Consider the following 19,207-nt stretch of genomic DNA (forward strand, 5'->3'; position numbering starts at 1 on the left):
GAAGAAGGGGATGTCAGACAACCCAGGAGGGTCCAGAAGCCACTCCAGAGCCCCCACCCCACCCTCACACACACAGACCTCTCCTTAGGTAATATATATTAAAAAATAAACCTCCAATTCGGGGTATAAAAACAGAGCAGAGGCACTTGGGGGTGGGGGGATGGAGGGGTGGCCCAAGCCCAGGCAATACAGAGCTGGCCCGGGGAATGGGAGGTCACTGTGGGTCTGCCCTGGAATGAAGCCCTGAGTCCCCCAAGCAGAAGGGAGAGAAGGCCAAGGCCAATGGGAGGTTGGGGGGAGGCAGTGATCCCAGCTGGGCCCCCCAGGCACGCCTGGCTCCCTCTCCTCAGGCCCTTGGGGTTGGAGATGCTGCGGCAGCTGTGCGGTGGGGGCGGGTGGCCCTCAGTCTTGCGGAAGGCCTGGGGGCTGGAGGAGAAGGGAAGCGGAGAGATGAAGACAGCAGCAGAGAAAAGGCAGGGTGGTGGGGAGAGGGTGTGGAGTTGGGAGGACACAGGTGGGGGGCAAAGAGAAGAGGGAAGGGAGAGGATGGGCAGGGAGGGGACAGAAGAGCCCGAGAAGCAGAAACTGATGGCCAGGAGGTGGCACGGGGAGATGCAGCGAGACCAAGGGAGAGAGATGGACGGGGCCGTGGACAAGGGAGCCCTGAAATGCCCACTCTGGTCCCTCCCCTGTGGGCAGCGTTGGGGCCTCTGGTTCCCCCACTCACCTGCCTGGGGCAGGAAGCCTCAGGTACAGCCAGGCTGGGGGACAGGGTTTTCCCCAAGCTGAGACAGGAGGAGTCGTACACGACAGAATTCCTCTTCCACCTCCTGGTTGGGGGGGGACGGGGGCAGAAAGGTCATCAATGAGTGACGTCCCTCCACCGAGCCCCATCCTCCCCCCCACTCTGACCCTCCCCCCAGGCCACCACCTCCAGCTGTTTAATGGTCTCCTCCAGGCTGAGCAGCTTCTCCTGAATTTCCTGGGTCTGGGTCTGTGTCAGGCTCGGGGGGCCGCCCCCCGGGACCCCATCCCCTTCACGGGGAGGCCCCGCCCCACTATCTTCCTCCGAGGGAAACAGGAGTTGCTTCAGGGACAGCACTGGCCAGGGACAAGAGGACAGAGTCAGAGGCAGGACTGGCAAAGAGGGGAGGTGGGGTGCAGAGGTGAGCCCGTGGCTAGAGCTGGGGCAGGGTGGGAGGGCATGAAGAGGGCGTCCTGGGAGAGGGTGAATTGGAAGGTCAAGGAAGGGACAGAGGCTGCAGAAGGAGGGGCTTGGCCCCCTGAGGGTGGTGGTATAGGCCTGGCATGCAGGCCCGGGCAGGAGGGGAGCTGGAAAGCCGGGCTGGCAGCAGGACGGGACGGCACAGGGCTACCTTTCTCAAGGGCCTTGGCTGCCAGCTGGCCTTCAGGGCCAGGTCTGCAGTAGGGCAGGAGGGTGCTGAAGATTCTCTCCATGCGGCCTGGGTGGGCGAGCAGGGAGGGTGCTCAGTTCCGGCCGGGTATCCTCGGCAATCCTGCCCCCTTCCAGCACCCCCCGAAAAGGCTCACCGTCAGCTGGGGGCATCTCTCGGCCACCACAGTTGCCATTGTCCGAGCTGCTGAGCAGGGGTTCCCGGGTGCTGTGGGGAGAAGTACTGGGTGACCCCACAGCCCTGGGGGCAGCAGGGGGCAGGGAGGTTCAGAGACAAAGAGAAATTGAGGCTGGAAGATGGAGACAGAGGGACCTGGAGAGGAGCCAGATGGGCTGTGATGGGTGTGCACACACATGCACACACACACGGGGCTAGAGCTCAGGTTCTGGGGGCACAGAAAGGTCTCCCCCAGCTCCTCAGCCCTCCAATTTCCTCCCAGGCCCCTCACCTGCTTGGGCTGGGCCGGGGTTTGGGGCGAGAGGCAGGGGCAGGGACCTTCAAGGATCCAGCGGTCTCCGTGATGAGGGCACACCAGCTGGGGAGACAGGCCCCGGGGCAGTCAGAGCCCCCCAGACCCTGTGTCAGGGCCTCCCACCGCCAGCCCTGCCCCTGGAGACCCAGGGCCTGGACCTCCTCTTCCACCCAAGCTTAGAACCTAGACCCCCTCACTTCTTCCGTTCCGACACGGTCTGGGCCACCAGCTCGTAGATCTGAGCCTCTTGGTCCCAGGTAAAAATGACATAGAAGGCTTTGTGATCTGCAGGAAGAGGGAGGGGGGGTTCGGAGCCAGGGTCACCCCACCTTGTGCCTCCCCTGAGCCTGGGCAAGCCCCTGACTGCGGTGGCCTCGGATGCCCCAGCTCAGTCCGTCCCTCCCTCTCACTCCCCCTAATCCATCAGGCAGCCAGTCCCCAGTCTAGCTCTACACACAAACCCCCGGAGCCCCTGGTGCAGCTTCCCGGCAGCACACGTGCAAACCCCTCCTCACTGGGCTCCCGCCCCCACCGCTGCTCCCCCACCATCCCCAAGAAGCAGCCACGGTGTCTTTTCGAACGCCGGTCAGAGCTGGCTGCTCCTGTGCGGGCATGTGTAGCTCTAAGATCTACAACCCGGCCCGGCCCCCCGCCATGGCGAGCTGGGGGCCTCTCACACCGCCCCCTTCTCAACCTCCGCAGCAGCCTCCCAAGTGCTAGAACGTGCGTTCCCCAGCTCTCTAGAGGGTCACCTCCCATTCCACGGGCGGGTGTGCCCGGGGCCGCCGGGCCAGGCCTCACCGGTGGCCACCTCGCGGGTCATGGCGGACGTGAGCCGCAGCACGGGCCGCAGCATGGTCTTGCCGTCGGGGGTGGGCGTCAGCGTCCGGCTGTGTGACTTGAGCAGCAGCCGCTCGTCCTGCCGCTGGAGCAATAGCAGCAGGTCGTCCAGCAGGAGCACGTGGACCTCTGCAGGGCAAGGCCGGAGCTCAGCGGCCTCCCCGCTCTGAGTGCCCCGCCCCTGGGCCCCACTCGGCGCCAGCACCCACCTACAGCCTTGTCCTTCGTCACCCGCCACGTCAGCGGGCCCTCGTGGACCAGCTTCCTCCTGGTGATATCTAGGTTCTGGAGGCAGGAAGGAGTCATGGTCGATGCAGGAGAGGGCAGGGGAGGGTCGGGATGATTCACAGGGCCAGGGTCGTAGTCGGGGATCATCAGGAGGGGCAACCCGCTGGGAATGAGGAGGGGCGCAGGGCACAGGGGTGGCTCTCGCTCCCTGGGTGCGTTATGGGAGACTCCCCGAGGCCAGAGGGTCAGGGCTGGCTGAGGGCAGGGGAAGGCAAGGGAGAGGACAGGAGGGGAGGCCAGGGCAGGCAGAGCCACCTTGAACTCGTTCAGCATGGGGTCGCTGCTCTGCCGCAGGTGGGACAAATCCAGGCGCTTCTGATAATCCTTGAGCCGCTGGGGCAGGGAAGGGAGAGTCACGGGGACAACCCAAGGGCTGGGGCTGACCGACAGTGACCCCGAGGGGGACAAGCCAAGGGCTGGGCCCGACCTCCCAAGAAGTGGCCCCGGGGAGGACGAGACAAAGGCCGGGCCAACCTCTGCACACATTCGTCCCAGTGCCCTGGGCCCAGGGCCACACGCGGGCTCACCAGCAGGTCCTCCATGTCGCGTACAGCTTGGTTGACGTGGTGCAGAATTTCCCGGCAGCACTCAGCCGCCCGCTCCACTTTCTCCCGTTCGGCCAGCTCTTCTGTGGCAGAGGAGAGACCGGCCCCGGTGAGCTCCAGCCCCGGAAGCTCGGGTCCCACAGCCACGCGGGAGATGGGAGAGCGGGGCCCGCGGTACCTGTATTCTGCCCGATGCTCTGCAGGAGCAGGGGGTACTTGGTCAGGCGCTGCATCTCCGTGGGGATCATGTCCTTCAGCTGCAAGCGGCGGCACCGTGGGCGGCTCTCGGCCTCCTGAGGGGAGAGTAGCGTGGAGGCGGCTCACCTCGGGGACTGGGACACCAGCCCCCTCCGGGGCCCCGGGGTCCAGGCTTCCCCCTTACCTGCACAAAGGCGCAGAACCGAGGCTCCTTGCGCTGTTTGGCTTTGAGCTGCTCTAAGGCAAATGACTGGTGGCTGCAGAAGCGGGAGGAGATTTTCTGGAACCAGGAGCCTTCGGCACCATCAAACTATAGTGAGATTCAGGCCAGGGAGGGTGTCTCAGGTAGGATTGGAGAGAGCAGGGCCTCACGTGGGAATAGCGGCCTAGACAGGAGGACAGGGCTAGGGGCCCAGACCCCCGGGTCTTGATGGAGGGGAGGCTTGAGAGCTGGCCTCCTCGGGCCTGGATTCCAGGTCCCTGGCTGGGAGGAGGGGCTCCCAGAGGGGGCAGGGGCTGGGCACCCTCACCCGGGCCAGCAGTACATCTCCGATCTCCTCAATGAGGTAGCCACTATCCTGCCTCCGCTTCATCAGTTGATCGAGGAACTGGGCTGTGGAGCGCGGTGAGGAAAGGGGGTGCTCTGTCAGGGCCCTGTGAGGACCTCCGTCAGGGTGCAAGGTTGTATGCAGAGCCGGTCAGGAGACGGTGGTGGCTGGGCTGCAGGGTGTCTGCCTGATCCTTGGGGCCAACGGGCTGTCCCCCACCCCCACCCTGGGGCCAACGGGCTGTCCTCCACCCCCACCCCACCCCCACGCTTATTGATGTGCCCCATGGAATGTGAGCTCTGGGGCCTGGGGCTGTCCCCACTGCTAGAAAAGAAGCTGGCCGGGGTAGGGACTCAGGGAGACGTGCTAGGCTCCAGGTCTAGCTGCCAAGGCCTTGAAGGAGGGGGCCCACGGTGGGGTGCACTGTGGGGCTGCTGCCCTGCACTCACAATGCACCTCGATGAGCTCGTCCAGGCTGGGGAAGATGTACTGTAGCTCCTCCAGGGGGAAGAAGCCTCCTTCTGCCATGGGCTGGTAGAAGAGGTCGTGCAGCACCCGGAGCATGCGCACATGGGCCGCCTCGGTCACCAGCAGCTCTGATGGGGGGCAAAGAACAGGCAGCATGGCTGGGGAGAGTGCAAACTACAGGGTGCAGTCTCAAGGGCAGGTTGGGAGAGGGGGATGAGGACAGCCTGGACAGTCATTTGCCCCTGAAATAGCCACTGAGGGTTCCTTAGCCCATCACTGCTTTTCCTCGGCTGCGGCAGCCAGCCAGGCTGTGGCCACGGCTCCCAGTTTGCCTGGCACCGATGCATTTCCCGGCGCGTGGGATTTTCAGTGCCAAAGCCAGGAAACTCCCAGGCAAACTGGGATGATGTGGTCACACCACCACCAGCAAGCCTGCAGCTGTGTTTCGTGTCTAAAGGTCCAGTGAGTCTCTCAGCCTTGGTTTCTGGAACAACAACAACCCCTCAAACACACGCTGATAGCCTTGGATTCAGGGACCCCGCCCCCAGAGGGACCACATGCTTGGATTTCAGGGGCCCCAGGAGTTCCTGGAGACCGAATGTACAATTCCACATTATTCGTATTTTTCTGACTAGAGAAAGTGCTGTGCTGTCTGCTACGGTAGCCACTAGCCACATATGGGCCTTCGAAATTTAATTAAAATGAGATGAAATACAAAATTCACTTCTCAGTTGTACTGGTCACATTTCAAGGGCTTAAGAGCCATTATGTGGCTGGTGGTAACCATGCTGGACAGCACAGATGTTGCGTGTTTTCATGATTCCGGAAAACGCTATCAGATGGCGCTGCTTTACGTTTGGATCACGTCCCTAGTAGGATCTGTAATAAAAAAGGATTCACCTAACTGCCCTAAAAATTCCAAACGAGTACCCTTCTTACTAAGTAACTTGTAAATGAACTTCCAAACCAGAGCTTCCAAAAAGGTCTTCTACTTTTGCCAAACCCCCCTCCGCACAATTTGAAATCACAGAAAAGAATCGAGACAGAAATGATACTCCCATCATCTCTCCGCCCAGAAGCAAGCACTGATGTATTATCTTCTGAAACTTGCCCATTTCGCCCCTAAACGGTTAAGATCACAGTAGTAACCGTCACATCAGAACGTTCTTACCCAGCCCCACACCCACGCTAAACATCACGTGAAACATCTCTGCTTCGTGACAGTCTTTTGGGGTAGGACCATTATTATCCGTGTTTCTCAAATAAGGAAACAAGGATTTGCACCAGAAATACAACTTTCTGTACCATTTCCAGCTCCTGCCTGCACTGTCCCGCACTACCAAAAACTCTCTGCGAACGTCAGTTTGACGGGCTGACAGCCACAGTCCTGTTCCACAAGTGGCTGTTCTACAATTTACATAATGAATGGCCCTCAATGGGAACAGGCCAGCTCGCAGTTCGGCCTGTTGTCATTGACCCCCGGGTGGACATCTCCCCGCACCTGTCTCTTCGGCAGAACTGGGCTGTGTGGCTGGCCACAGGGGGCGCAGCGAGGGGTACTCACCGCTGATAACCTCCTGCCGCTTCACCTGGCTCTTGGGCAGGCTGTGCAGGGTGCCTGGGGGGACGAGCTCCCGCCAGCCAGGGGGCTCTTCTGGTTCCAGCTCTAGTCCAGACCGACCTGGGTCCCCTTCATCTCCAGGCTCAGGGCTGTGGGACAGAGGCCTTGTTAGGGCCCCGGCTTGGGGCATCCCAGGGAGAAGACCTCCATTCCTAGTGTCCAACCCCCCGCTGTGGCCTTGGCATTCAATGCCTCCAAAGTAGCCCATATGCCCCCAGATCTCTAGAAAGAAGAGTCCCACACCTTTCTTGTGACCTTGGTGACCTTAGCAGCCAAAACCCAGTTCTCTGTCACTCTGGCAACAACCCCGCCCCCACCATCCTTCTGACACTCCAGGCTGCCTCAGTGGATGGGGGGAGGAATGACCTACGTGGCTCGTCGGGCAGGGCCAAGCACGGCCGTGGCAGAGCTGGGGTCCATGTCCACGTCACTCCGGGAGCGGCCCCCACCCCGGCCCTTAGCCCCGAGGCTGCCCCGGGAAGGCCGGCGGCGGTCACTCACCCGCAGGCTCTCCGAGCGCCCCAGACGCCCCGATAGCCTGGACCCCGAGGCCAAGGACAGAGTCAGCCAGAGGCCAGTACAGAGACAGGGAGAGACCAAGACAGGGACAGAGATGGGGAGAGACCAAGACAGGGACAGAAGGGGAGAGGCCAGGACAGGGACAGAGGGGGGGGGAGATACCAGGTCAGGGACAGACAGAGAGACCAGGACAGGGACAGACGGACGGGGGTAGGGGAGACCAGGACAGAGATTGAACATGCAACAGAAGAGAGGAGAGAGTCAGAAGGAGCAGTGGGACTTCGGGGTGCTGGGGCAGTGGGGGTGGTCAGGAGGGGTAGGGAGGGAAACCCAGTATGGAGCACAGGACTGACCCCTCCCTTCCCTGAGGCAGGGGGATGGTGGGGGCAGAGCTGGGAGTGAGGTGGGGAAGGGGGTTTTAATACTTAGCTCTTCTGCTGGGAGGGTGATGTCCCCACCCACCCCTTGCAGGGTGAAGGGGAGGGGGTGGCCCATGGGGAGAGGGGAGGGGCTGGGAGAAGTGGGGGAGGGGCTAGCCCTCCCCCAACCCAGGGCCCAGGCACCCACCTCTTCCACTTTCTGGGGAGAGAGGGGCACAGGGTCAGAGGTGGACCCAAATGGAACCCAACTCACCTCCCCCACCCACCAAAGGGTCCCCAAAGCAGCGGCACAAGGACAGGCAGGGGGCAGAGCCTGCCCCCCAACTGTGAGGGGGACAGGGCCCCCAGGCATGGAGCACACAGGGTGGGGGATGGAGGACAGGGCACCGGGAGGCAGGAGCAAGGCGCTGGGCGGTGGCTTAGAAGAGGAGGGAAGGGCTGAAAACCTGAAGGGGCTCGGAGCGCAAGAAGAGGAAGTGGGAGGAGGAGATGAGAAAAGAGGAAGCCGGAGAAGGAAAGAGAAGGCGGAAAATGGAAAAAGGGAGGAGCAGGGCAGAGTGGAGACGGTTCGGGGACAGCAGGTGCAGATGGCAGCGCGACCCGGCACACGGCACACGCCTCCCCCGCCTGGTAAGCCTGGTCCTGCTCCCAGCAACCCCTCCCCCCGCACCCGGCCCCGGGCACCTCTCTGTCTCAGCACCCTCCTCCGTGTTCTCCGGGGGCACCACGGGCTCCAGGCTGGCCGGGCCCTGCGGGGGCGGGTCCCCCAGCTCTGGTGGGGCATCAACACCTGTGCGGGCAGCGGGGGAGAGCGAGGCTGGCTGCCAGGCCCTCGTGGCAAGACCCATGCTCTGGGGGCCTCCGTGACCCCCGGGGAATGGGGGACGGGGGCTAAAACCACCCAATGCCTGCCAGACACCAGAGGCTGCCCTGCGTTTCAGCGGGGGACGGACAGATGGAAATGGAAAGGCCTCTGAGAACACGGCTGTGGGCAGCTGGGGCCGGGGGGGGGTGGAGGCGGTGAAGAAAACACTGAAGCAGGGGAGACCAGGTGCTCTGCATGATGCCTCCGCGTCCATTCCCTCTCCCGAGTCTCAGGCGGGACTTACGGGAAGGGGGGGGGGTCCCATTTAGGAACGAGGAGCCTGAGTCTCAGACAGAGGAGTGACTCCCGAGATACAACACAACTAAGCCGCAGAGCCAGGATCTGAACCCAGGCCCAGCCAAGCAGCTGTCTCAGATCCATGGGGGTGACTGACAGTGTACTGAGAGGGTCCTGGGAAATGCCGCTGTGGGGGGCTGACGGGAAACGTAGTCCAAGCAGGTGGGAAACGCATCACCTGGAGAGCGGTGGGAGCCTGAGAGGAAAGCTGTGGAATGGGTGAACTGAGGGAAGGGGGTGGTTTTATTAACAAGACTGGTGACCAGGAGCAGGGGGCGGGGCAGTCTCTCTGAGAGACCCAGGAAACTCACCTGGCTCCCGGTCAGGGCTGTCCCCAGACAGAGGGTGCAGAGAAACTCCAGGGATGTCCTGCCCGGCAGCTCCAGTGTTCCGGTCCCGGGAGGGCACCCCCAGGCCTCCCTTCCTTTCTGTAAGGCCTGGCTTCTCAGCTGGGGAAACATCCAGGAGACAGTGGAAATGAGAGCCCAGTTGACTCTAACCCACACAGCAGCCTGTGCTCCAGCTCCATTCTACCGCCCCCCACCCCCTCCCCGAGGCCCCCAGCTAGCTTCAGGACCATTACCATCAGCCTCGACTTTGAGGTGTCGGAAATCTGGGGCTGAAATGAAAAGACGGGACCATGAGGCGGGGGCGGTGTGGGGGAAGTCAGGGAGGGCCGGGGCCAGCCACCTCACCCTGAGGCTCTCCCCGATTCCAGCGGGCAGCATCCAGGAAGATGCTCAGGCCTTTCTTCGTCTTGGTTGGCTCATCTGACCGCCGATTCCCTATCATCTAAGGGAAGGAGGAGAGTGGAGAGGGGGCTGTGCATTTCTGAGACCCCAACAAAGCTGAATCAGACCCCAGGAGGCCAGAGTCACGGGGCTCCCCAGGAGTCCCTGGGGAGGAAAGGGCCAGGTTTGGGCGCTCAGGGAAGCACCTTTTTTCGGAAGAAATTCCTCCCTGACTTCTTGTCCCCGCTCTTGGTCCGCACCCCAAGGTGGCGCATGTACAGGCTGATGGCGTTGACCACAGCGGCACTGTGGGAAGGGGATGGTGAGGGCCCCGACACGTGCACAGATGCGCACACGCCCATGGCCGCAGTGACACCGCTATCCCCAAGGCTTCCCCTCCACATTCGCTCCCCACCCCAACCCCACAACAGCTTCCAAGTGAGTGTCTGAGGAAGGGGGAGAGGGCTCCGGAGGACAGGGCCAGGGATGCCGTTCCATGCCCAGGCCTCCAGACCCCTGGTCCTCCTCCCTGGGTCCCAGGGGGCTAAATGCCTCTCCTGCTGTCCTCTCTGCTTCCATCACCTCTTTTCCTCATCAGTCGAGATGGTGTGTCTGTAAAAAAGAAGAAAGAAGTTTGTGATAAACTTGCTAGGCCTGGGTCCCTGCCTACCCGGCACAAATGTCTGGGTTGCTGTCCCCTTAGACGCTGGGACAGGAGAGAAAGAAGAGGCAGAGAGGGAGAGTGCCAAGGCTGAGGAGAAGGAGGATCACAGCAGGGAGGAGTGTCTCTTTTGAGGGCACCAAGGGCAGCCGGGAGCTGCAAGGACAGGACCCAAGCGCCAGGCCCACACGCAAGGCTGTGGAAAGACCTGGAAACTGGGAGGGTGCCCTAAAGCTGGGAAGAGAGGACACAAAACCAGACAACCAGACGGATTAAAATGCCAGGGCCAGGGGACCCAGAGCCCAAACGTTAAGGAACGAACCGTGAAGTTGCAGGGACCACCCCCTCCCCCCCCGCCCCGGCCACCAGGCTGGACAGGGCACGGGCCCCACTCACTGCATCTCTTCCAGGTGGGTCAGCAGCCGCTCGGCCAGGTGCCGCTCCCGGGCCTCAAAGCTGGCACGGTCCCGCCCCACCCAGGCCTCCAGCTGGGTCAGGTCGTGTTCCCAGGGTGTCATGCCCATGAGCCTCTTGGAGCGGAAGTCCTCCAGCAGCTGGCTGACGGTGGCCTGCTGGCTCTGCACCACCTCCTGCACAAACTGCCGCTGGAGGTCCTCGGAGAGGAGGTCGGGCCGTGTGCGGTCTGTGTAGGGACACAGGCAGGGGGCTGGAGGCCAGTTCCACCCACCCTTGGGCTGCAGCGACCAGGGGGAAGGGGAGGAGGAATCTCTACTGTCCCCGTGAGCAGAAAGGGCGGCCTCCCTCCCTGGGACTCCCCGGATACCCCAGCCCCCGGCTACCAACCTCTCCCCCACCCACAGTCCCCTTTTCTCTCCTTACCAAGTTCAAAGGCGACAGTGGGAGGGACTGGCACCCGCAAAACCTGCTCAGGACAGAGAACAGAGAACGGAATGAAGGAGAGGACTGGGCAGTGGTGGGGTCACGGGACCGCAGCCCAGGTGCCCACTGGGAATGACGGTCTGAGGGGAGGGAGCAGCGGAGGGTGGGCCAGGATGGCACAGAGTCTCCCCAGGACCAAGGAATGGGGGGGGGGAGGGGCTGGGGTCCCCCGAAGGTGTTTCTCACCGCGGTCTTTTCCAGGAAGCTGTGGCAGAAGTCGAGGAAGGCCTTTCTGGCCTCCTTAGGGCCCAGTGAACCCAGCATGTCCGCGTGCAGGCAGCAGAGCTGGGGAGACAGACTGTCACTCGTCTTCTTCCCCCTCCCCAAACCATATTCTCCTTCAAAAAGCCTGGGGCTCAAACCTTCTGCTCGTGCTCCCTGATTTCCATCATCCCCTCCCCCCCCCCCCCCCCCCACCTCAGGCCCTTGCCTCTCTTGGCCTCCCTGGGGCCACGAAGAGCATTTGCTAATTTTTTGTCCCGTGAAATGGCTCTCTCCGGTTCTGTCTCCTGGCGTCACCTGCTACACTAAGACAGCTAGGGGCGTGTACCAGATGCTGCTCTAAACCCTTTAACCACATTAACCTGGTCAATGTTATCCCATTTTACAGATAAGAAAACTGAGCTCAAGAAGCTTGCTCAAGGTCACACAGCTAGTAAGTGGCAAAGTTGGGATCAGAATCCAGGCAGCCTATTCCACTACACCCCACTGCCTAGGAACACCATGAGCAGGGTGCCCGGGGGGCTTAGTCAGTTAAGCATCCGGCTCTTGATTTCAGCTCAGGTCATGATCCTCAGGGGCTCCGTGAGCTGGGTGTGAAGCATGCTTGAGATTCTCTCCCTCTCACTCTGCCCCTCCCCCTGCTCTGCTGGTGGATGCTCTAGCTCTAAAAAAAAAAAAGCCACAATACCACGAGAGACTTGATGCGTGTGTGTGTGTGTGTGTGTGTGTGTGAGGTTCTGACTCGCCTGTGCCCCAGACAAGGCCTAGTGCACAGTGGGGCTGAGTAAATAAACAGGTGGACAAGTGGGCTCTCTCATTCATTTACTGCTCTTTTCCTGAGGCTGGCTGTGTGTCAGCCCCATGCTGGGTGATGCTGGCAGGGCACTGGAAACTCCAACCCGACTCCTGGGGTCTCTCATCTGGTAAGGGACATGGTCTCTGTGCTAAGGACTTGCCCCAGCAGGGGCAAGAATCTATTTCTCTGCTGTAACCATTTCCAACAAATCTGCGTCTGCACACCCCCAAACTCCAGGAGAGGCCACGGGACCGCAACACGGGGGCTCCAGGAAGCAGCCCACGGGACCGCAACTCTTTCTTGGCCGCTTTCCCAGCTGATGAGGTGAGGGAGCAGCAGGAGGACAGATTCCAAATGCTGGGGGGGGGGGGGGGGGGGCATCTGGGTCACCTCAGCCAAGCCCCTGGCCCTTGCCAGGCCTCAGTTTCCACATCTGTAAAAGGCCATGGCAGTCAGCACCACCCTGGGCTGAGTTCCAAGAGCTCAGGTTCTAGAAACCTCAGGTTCAGTAGGGGGACCCCCTTGCCTGGAGGGCCAGAGCCTCCATTCACAGGCAAGGGGCAGCTACTTTTCTGGAGAGAAGGCACCTTCCCGATTCCTGCCGATCTCGGAAGCCACAGGATCAGTCAATGCGCCCTCCCTTCTGCATCCCCCAGGCATCCTGCCCTGGCATTTCTATCAGTCTCTGGTTTCCAGAGGGACCTACTATGCATTTCCAGTGCAGTCCAGTGCTCTAGGATACCCCCTAACTGCAGCCTGTGCTGGGTTGCCCTGGGTCATCTTGGGAGGAGATCCTTGCCTGGAGCCCCCTCCAGCCCGAGCGGTGGCCTCTTCCTTTCTAAATCACCCACTGGTTCTCTGGACTCTGCATGTTTCCGGACGGCATGGTTCTCTGGGCATCCACCACTGCCCAGGTAATTTCTGTCTGATATCTGTGGATCATCAACTGCATTCTCTCTGCCTCGTGGGCTGCTTGTGGTGGCTTCTTATTTCTGGACCGGGGCCCTCTGTGCCACCTGGAGCTGGGAAGGCTAGTGGCTTTCTCCCATGCACCGGCCCTGAATGACTGGTGGCACCTGCCGAGGCCACAGAGAGGGATCCACTTGCAGGGTCAGTGGGAAAGGTCGCGGTCACTGCCACGGGCTGGGAAGGCGGGGGTGGGGCACAGTCTCTGCCAGCTTCAGGATTCCCTGCTGCCCTCCAGGTGCCCCTGCTGGGTGTACACTCCCGCCTGCACCTGCTGCTCTCGGAGACGGACACGGGGCACCTGCAATCTTCTCGGGATCATGCGGCTAGTTCTCTGGCTCTCTGTTTCTAGATCTTGTGCTGTGTATTCTGGATCTGTTTTCCAAACCCTCCCAGCTCATCTTCACTAGTCCATCTCTCTGAGCGCTGTGGCCTGTCCCGGCCCCACCCCTCCCTCTGCCCACCCAGCCTTGCCCTCACCAGGGGTCCCGGCTCAAACTGCAGGGCAACGTGCTGCAAGAAGGCCATGAGGTGGGCAGGCCGCCGCTTCACCTGCTCCAGACTCTGGAACTGGCTGTTTTGCTCCTCTGCATTCTGAGGGTGGGGATGGGGGTGAGACGGTGGGGAGAAGGGGAGCCTTGGGCTTGACCCGTCCCCCACCCACACCACCACGGGCAGTGGTGTCTACGCTGTAAGGGTGGTGGCCAGCGCTGGTGTCGGGGACAGGGGATGAGATCTAATGTTATGCATGTGGGTGACAAGGACAGGCATTAGGAGACAGAGTAGGGGTCTGTGCCGCAATTAAGGAAGATATGACAAAAACCAGGGTGAGAGTAAAAAGGGTGAAAGTCTGTGCTCTGATGGGGCATCAGGGATGGGGTAGTAGGGGACGGCAAAGGTGGTACCCAGAAGATTAGAGAAAGAGGGGCGAGGGGCGAGAGGAGGCGGGGGCAGCATCCGACGATGGACCTAAGGAGGGAGGGGACCCTGAAGATGGGACTTGAGGGCTGGGGCCTAGGGAGACTGGGACAGAAGCTTTTCCACCCCTCACCGTCTCCAGCTCATTCTCAAAATCTTCATCTTCAGCCCCGATGATGCTGACTGGCACCAGGCCAGGCCGCAGTGGTCCCGGGGCCTGTGGAAGAGGGATGGCTTCAGCTCACAGAGCTCCTCACTTCAGCCCCCCAGTCCTCTCACCCCAGGCTCTCTCCACTCACCAGCCCGCGGGCAATGTCGTCTGCCTCCATGGGCTCCACAGGGCTGAGGAAGAGGAGGGGCCACGGTTAGGGGGCGCAGGAGGCAGCGGCACAGGCACAGGGCAGTTACTCACAGATTCCTGGCCCAGGTGTGAAGGTGAGTAAACAGCACCCCCCCCCCCCAATCCCGGCGTCCGCAGCTCAATGGGGCCTCTGTGTGGCGACAAAGAGCCCTTCAGAGGCCAGCCAGGGCGGGGAGCCCAAGGACAGGGAGCCTTGGAATGGGGGGGGAGAGATGGGGGCCCAGGAGCCTGGGTCCATGAGAGAGCTGTGGACATGAGAGCCTGTAATTTGGGGTCCCTAATGGAGGAGGGGCCGGGGGGCCTGGACTCCTGGGTCTGAGGGAGGAGGGGGCTGCAGGCTGGGTCCTAGGGAGGCAGGGCCTGGAGCCAAGCAGAGCTGGGAAGGTTGAAAGGGAGGTAGAAGGCAGATAACTGGGGTGTGGGGGGCTCTCCTCCATCTGACAGGCTTGGGGCAGGATGTTGCCTCTGAACCCACCAGCCCCACTTCCTGTGACAGGAAATCTAATGGCAGATCCCCCAACCCCCAACTCGCTCTACATTAGAAAACAAAACTGAACCTCCTTCCCCAAACCCAGCAGTTTCTTTCCCTCAGGGACCCGGTATCTTCCCCAGCTTCCAACCCCAAAAAGCAAGGGACAGTCCTCAGCCAGTCCATCCCCAAGGGGTGTCGGTCTCCCTCACCCCGCATCAGTCTGTCTGGTCGGCCCTCCTGCCCCAGCCAGCTCTCCCTGGCTGTCTGTCCTGCGAATGTGCCTCTCTTTGCCTCTCTTCTCCCTGTCTCCCTTTCCTCCCTCCCTTCCGGCCCGTCTCGCTTCCCCACCATCTCTGCCTCCCTTCCGAGTCAGCCACCTCCCCCTAACACTGCTTCTGCTGCTCCCTGCCTGTCCCCGGTGTCTCTGCCTGTCTTCCCACGTCTGGCTCTGCAGCCACCTCCCCAAGTCCTCTCCGAGTCACTGTGTCAGATGCTGTCTCTCGCGTCTCTCTCTCCCATCTCTTGCTGTCTCTCCCATCTTGTCTCCCTTAGAGTCTCCACTTCCCCCTGTGTCTTCCCACCGCCATCTTCTGTGTCCTTAATTAGGCTGACTAATGCCACTCGAGCCCGTGTCAGGAGGGAAGGAGCTGTGGAAACAGGGTGGGGTGGACCAGCAGGGCTGTGGGGGGGGCCTCTCCCAAAGCTATTTATAACCCCGGTCGCCTCAGACCCAGCCTTCTCCCTCCCCCACAGGCCTCCTCCCTGGCACTCAATAAACGGTGGCTATGATTTTGATTAGGCTCATCAGACAGCGACGCTTTCTGGAGTCTTCAAGTGCTGTCCTGTGGGTTCCCCAGGGCACGCATCGTTTTTATTCTTTTCCATAGAGTGTATCTGTCCAACTTCAAGTTTGGGTTAACTTAAGATTTGAGCACCGTTTAAACTTCACTTAAATAAATTTGTAAACCAAGGCAAAAAGAAAAAAAAAGTGCTTATTTATGACAAAAGCTAAACTTACCTAGCACTTACAGTGTGCTAGGCATCACTCTCAGTGCTTCTCACATACGAACTCAACGCTCACAACCACAAGCACCCCATGCGATTAGTATTCCCGTTCGAGATGGAAAACCTTCACCAGGCCACCAGCTGCAACTTCTGGGCTGGAAAACATGACCACGCACATGGAACGTCCGTGCTCATCCCACTTGGGGGGGGGGGCGGCGGGGGAAGGTTCAACAGAGGCAGGGAGGTTCCAAAAGGGCAAAGGAAAGGACCCACATTATGTGAGCAAATGCTCAGTGCCAGGCAGACCCCGAATCATGCACTAGATGCTCGTGACCTACTTCATTCCTCATCACGCTAATACGAAATAATAGCTAACACCTGATCTGCGCTTAAGGGCCACTGAGTATGTGCCAGGTACAACGTAACTGTTTTATAGGTATTAACTCATTGAATCCCCTAAATGACCCCTGGAGTTCAGTTTTATAACTATCCCCCTTTTACAGAAGAGGAAACCGAGGCACAGCTCATAAGGGACAGCGCCAGGATTGAGACCCACGTAGTCTGGCTCCAGAGTTTATGCATTTATCAGAATGTGCTGCTTCAGAGCATGGGGAAACCCCACCCCAACCTTAAGAAACTAAAATCTGAACCGAAGCTGAGACCTATCGGGTCTCTTTATGGTGTCTGGGAAAGTCAGAGGTATGTGGGCACTGTGACCTGGGCAGGAGCGCAGGCTGCTGCTGAGGCTGCTTCACAGGGACTTAGGGCTCAGAGAGGACGCTAGCAGGGAAGGTGAGGGGTTGGCTGCTTAGGAGATACAGGGTGAGGGGCTGCCACAAAGGGCAATTATAGGTTGAAGCCGTCAGATGGATCTCTAGGCAACTGACAAGGCCTAAGGTCCAGCAGAGGGGACGCTGCGTGCATGGGACTGGGGGTGGTGCTGGTTGGGGAAGGTTTAGAAGGTTCTTAGAGATAAGGGTCCTAAAGCAAAGCAGACATGGGTCGGGGACCACATGGGCGCCTGGATTCTGTGCAAGGTTTGGGGTCTATAAGACATTGCATGGATGACCCTGGTCTCCAAGAACCTCTGGGAGGGAGCCTTTAAGAACCTAAAATAGAGTATTCAAATTAAGTCCATGAAGGGCCCTTGGAATGTATAAGGCCCCAGATTCTATTTGACACATGGTGGGTCTACACGGATCCGGGGATCACACACAATCATGATTCCATATGTAAAATAGCCAGTTCCTGGGACCTATGTAAGGTAAAAAGGGAACCAGGATTCTATAGGAGCCTGTGGTAGTCCCAAGACCTAGGATCTACAGGGCCCAGGATTCTAGGAGGTACTAATGACTGATCTATTAAGAAGCCTGCATCTATTAAGAAGCCGAGTTTCCATGGGGGGCTAGCAGAAAGCTGGTGAGCCTGTAGGGCCTTGTAATTTATATGGAACGTGGCGGATCCATAACAGCCCCAAATCCTATGTGGGACGTGGCGGGTCTATACGGGCCCCAAATCCTACAGGGGACGTGGCGGTATGCACGGCCAGGGATGCTGGGGCGGACCTGCGGAGTCAGGGTTTGACGCCTGACAGGGGCCGCGTCCCTCACCTGCTCCTGGTCGTTGGAGTATCCACCGCAGCCGCCAGAACCGAAGTCTCGGCGCGCCGGTCCCCCACCCCCAACGCCGAGTCGCTCTAGCTGTCCCCAAATCTACCTTTGCTTCCAGCTCCACTCCTCCCGCCAGCCACTCTAGCCCAGCTCCTGCCAGGCTACTGCCCAGGCGACTCTACTCCTCCCGCCGGCCGCTCTAGCTCTTCACTGCGCCACGCTGGCCAGACAGGGCCGCTCTGGCCTGCCTTGGAGGACTGGCGTTTCCGTATCTCGACTGCTCCTGTCACTCTACCCTGCCCCGCCCCCAGGCCGACTAGAAAGTGGTTCCAGCCCCCTGGCCAAGGCTCAATTCGAGAGCTCCGAGTCACCCGTGGCCCTTAGTCTCCGGACTGGGCTCCCCACCCTATCTTGCCTTCCTAACTCCGGAACCAGCTGAATTCCCAAGGTGTACGTTAATTTTCCCCCGCATCCCCCACCCCCCACCCCCCGCCCCGGCCGCACGCTTTCTGCTGGGGCTGTAATGCAAAAATCCTGTGTTCCAGCGTACCTCTCCCGCAGATACCTTTCCAGTGTAACCTGGAAAAAGTAATTACCTCTTTCCGAGCCTCAGTCTTCCCACCTGTACAATGGGGGGAAGGTCTCTAGCTCTGTCCCCTACAACCCATGTCTCAGGGTATAACCAATGGCCCAGAAAAAGAGCTTTCCAAAACTGCTTTCAAACGGCGCTCTGCAACTTTCAGCTTCACCGCGGCCTACGGCGTGGTTACGGACGTTTTTCTTTTTAAGTGGCCCTAAAGCATGTAGAGTCGGAGGAAGGTGCTTGAAACACCTGCAAGTTCAAATCCCAACTCCACTCGGTCTCACGGTGTGTGTACCCTGGGAAGAGTCGGTGCCGCTCCCCGAGCCTCAGTTTCCCCAGCAGTGCAATGGGAGTGGTCATCCGTCCTCGGCTACACAATTGGGAGGCCTTGACCCCGGCCTCGCACCCCTCACCCCCACTTACTGGGCATTCGGCAGGCATGAGCTCTCTCTCCTCTCTTTGCCCCCTTTGACAGATGGGAAAACTGAGGCCCGGGGAGGGGCGGCCGCTGGCTCTGTGGGGCGCAGCGAAGGCCCCTCCACTGCCGGCAGCGCCCCGGCCCCCTCCCTCCTCCTCCCCACTTCCCCCGGCAGCCGAGGGGCGGGAGGCCGGGCGGGGCCAGGGACGGTGTACCTGGTGTCCGCGCGGGGAGGCGACCGGCGGGGCGCCCGAGGTCGGGCTCGGCGATCCCGGGCCCTGTGTCCCGGCTCCCGCTTCCTGACTCTGGCGGGGCAGGAAGTTGGGGCGTTTTTCCGGAGGCCCCCGCCCCGCCGCCCCTCCCCGCTTCCTGCCCGCGCCCCGCGCCCGCCCGGCACCTCCGCTTCCTTCCCCTTCTTGCCGCTCGCCCGGCCCCTCCTTCCCCCCCCTCGGCCGGGGACCCGCGGGCCCCAACCCCGCCCCGGCCCCGCCCGGCCCCTCCCGGCTTTGTCCGTCTGTCCATCCGCAGGGCGTCGGCCCCACGTTTCTCGCCCCTGCCGGGTGTCCGCCATCGCTTCCCCTGCTTTCCGTCCGGGTCTCTCGGTCCTCCTCTCTTTTATTTGCCTCGCTGTGCGTGTTTCTTTACGTGCCTCTCTCTGCCACTTTCTCTCCGTTCGGGTCTTTTCCTCCCGCTCCCTCCTGCCCCCCCCCCCCCCACCGCTTCCCCTCGTTGTCCCTCCCCTCTGCAACTTCTCCCTCAGAGCCCTTCTCTTCCCACCTCCGGGTCTCTGTATCTCTCTGCATCTCTCTGCATCGCCACCTCAGTCATTTCCCCCACTGTTGCTTTCCTTAGAGTCTCGGGGGTCAGCCTCTCCGGGTCCATTTTTTCATGGACCCTTCTTTCCTTTCTCTCTCTCCCTGCTTTCCCTCTGTCCCAGTACCTCTGCCTCTCCCTGATTCCCTGTCCACTCCTTGTTTTTCTCTTCACTTGCTCTCTCTCCATCACTATCTCTCTGTGTCTCGGCCTGTCTGTCCTCTCCCAGAAACCCTGTGTCCCTCTGCTTCTGTCATTCGCACCCCCCCCCCCCCCGGGGCTCCCAGCATCCCCA

General features: G+C 60.7%; 1 protein-coding gene across 4 annotated transcripts; it reads right to left on the reverse strand.

Moving 5' to 3' along the window:
• Nucleotides 1-289: 289 nt before the first annotated feature.
• Nucleotides 290-18,453, reverse strand: ARHGEF1 (Rho guanine nucleotide exchange factor 1). 4 transcript variants are annotated; one of them, XM_086689941.1, is made up of 32 exons: nucleotides 18,315-18,453; nucleotides 15,513-15,643; nucleotides 13,950-13,992; nucleotides 13,784-13,867; nucleotides 13,213-13,326; nucleotides 10,935-11,033; nucleotides 10,689-10,731; nucleotides 10,245-10,491; nucleotides 9,770-9,799; nucleotides 9,394-9,493; nucleotides 9,152-9,248; nucleotides 9,040-9,075; nucleotides 8,768-8,905; nucleotides 7,979-8,084; nucleotides 7,482-7,493; nucleotides 6,766-6,933; nucleotides 6,339-6,484; nucleotides 4,756-4,902; nucleotides 4,289-4,371; nucleotides 3,943-4,068; nucleotides 3,739-3,853; nucleotides 3,543-3,643; nucleotides 3,271-3,348; nucleotides 2,937-3,012; nucleotides 2,689-2,856; nucleotides 2,085-2,172; nucleotides 1,864-1,950; nucleotides 1,552-1,622; nucleotides 1,377-1,463; nucleotides 932-1,101; nucleotides 728-830; nucleotides 290-426 (listed from the first exon to the last, which is right to left on the reverse strand). In XM_086689941.1, exons 2-31 carry the CDS (start codon nucleotides 15,524-15,526, stop codon nucleotides 747-749), a joined length of 2,958 nt encoding a protein of 985 aa, XP_086546067.1. In that variant the 5' UTR covers nucleotides 15,527-15,643; nucleotides 18,315-18,453; the 3' UTR covers nucleotides 290-426; nucleotides 728-746. The 4 variants fall into 4 exon arrangements, 3 of the variants coding, with proteins under 3 accessions (XP_086546067.1, XP_086546068.1, XP_086546070.1); XM_086689942.1 differs by lacking the exon at nucleotides 7,482-7,493; XM_086689944.1 differs by lacking the exons at nucleotides 6,766-6,933; nucleotides 7,482-7,493.
• Between the last annotated feature and the right edge of the window lie 754 nt (nucleotides 18,454-19,207).

This window comes from Puma concolor, chromosome E2 (assembly GCF_028749965.1).
Source record: "Puma concolor isolate L17-30 chromosome E2, mPumCon1.1.hap2, whole genome shotgun sequence".
Lineage (NCBI taxonomy): Eukaryota > Metazoa > Chordata > Mammalia > Carnivora > Felidae > Puma > Puma concolor.

Excerpts from the sequence above, each read along its gene's own strand:
- ARHGEF1 (XM_086689941.1), bottom strand. Across the intron at positions 10,732-10,934 it reads GCTTCCTGGAAAAGACCGCG|GTTTTGCGGGTGCCAGTCCC; the intron begins GTGAGAAACACC and ends TGTCCTGAGCAG. Across the intron at positions 2,173-2,688 it reads GACCCGCGAGGTGGCCACCG|ATCACAAAGCCTTCTATGTC; the intron begins GTGAGGCCTGGC and ends CTCTTCCTGCAG.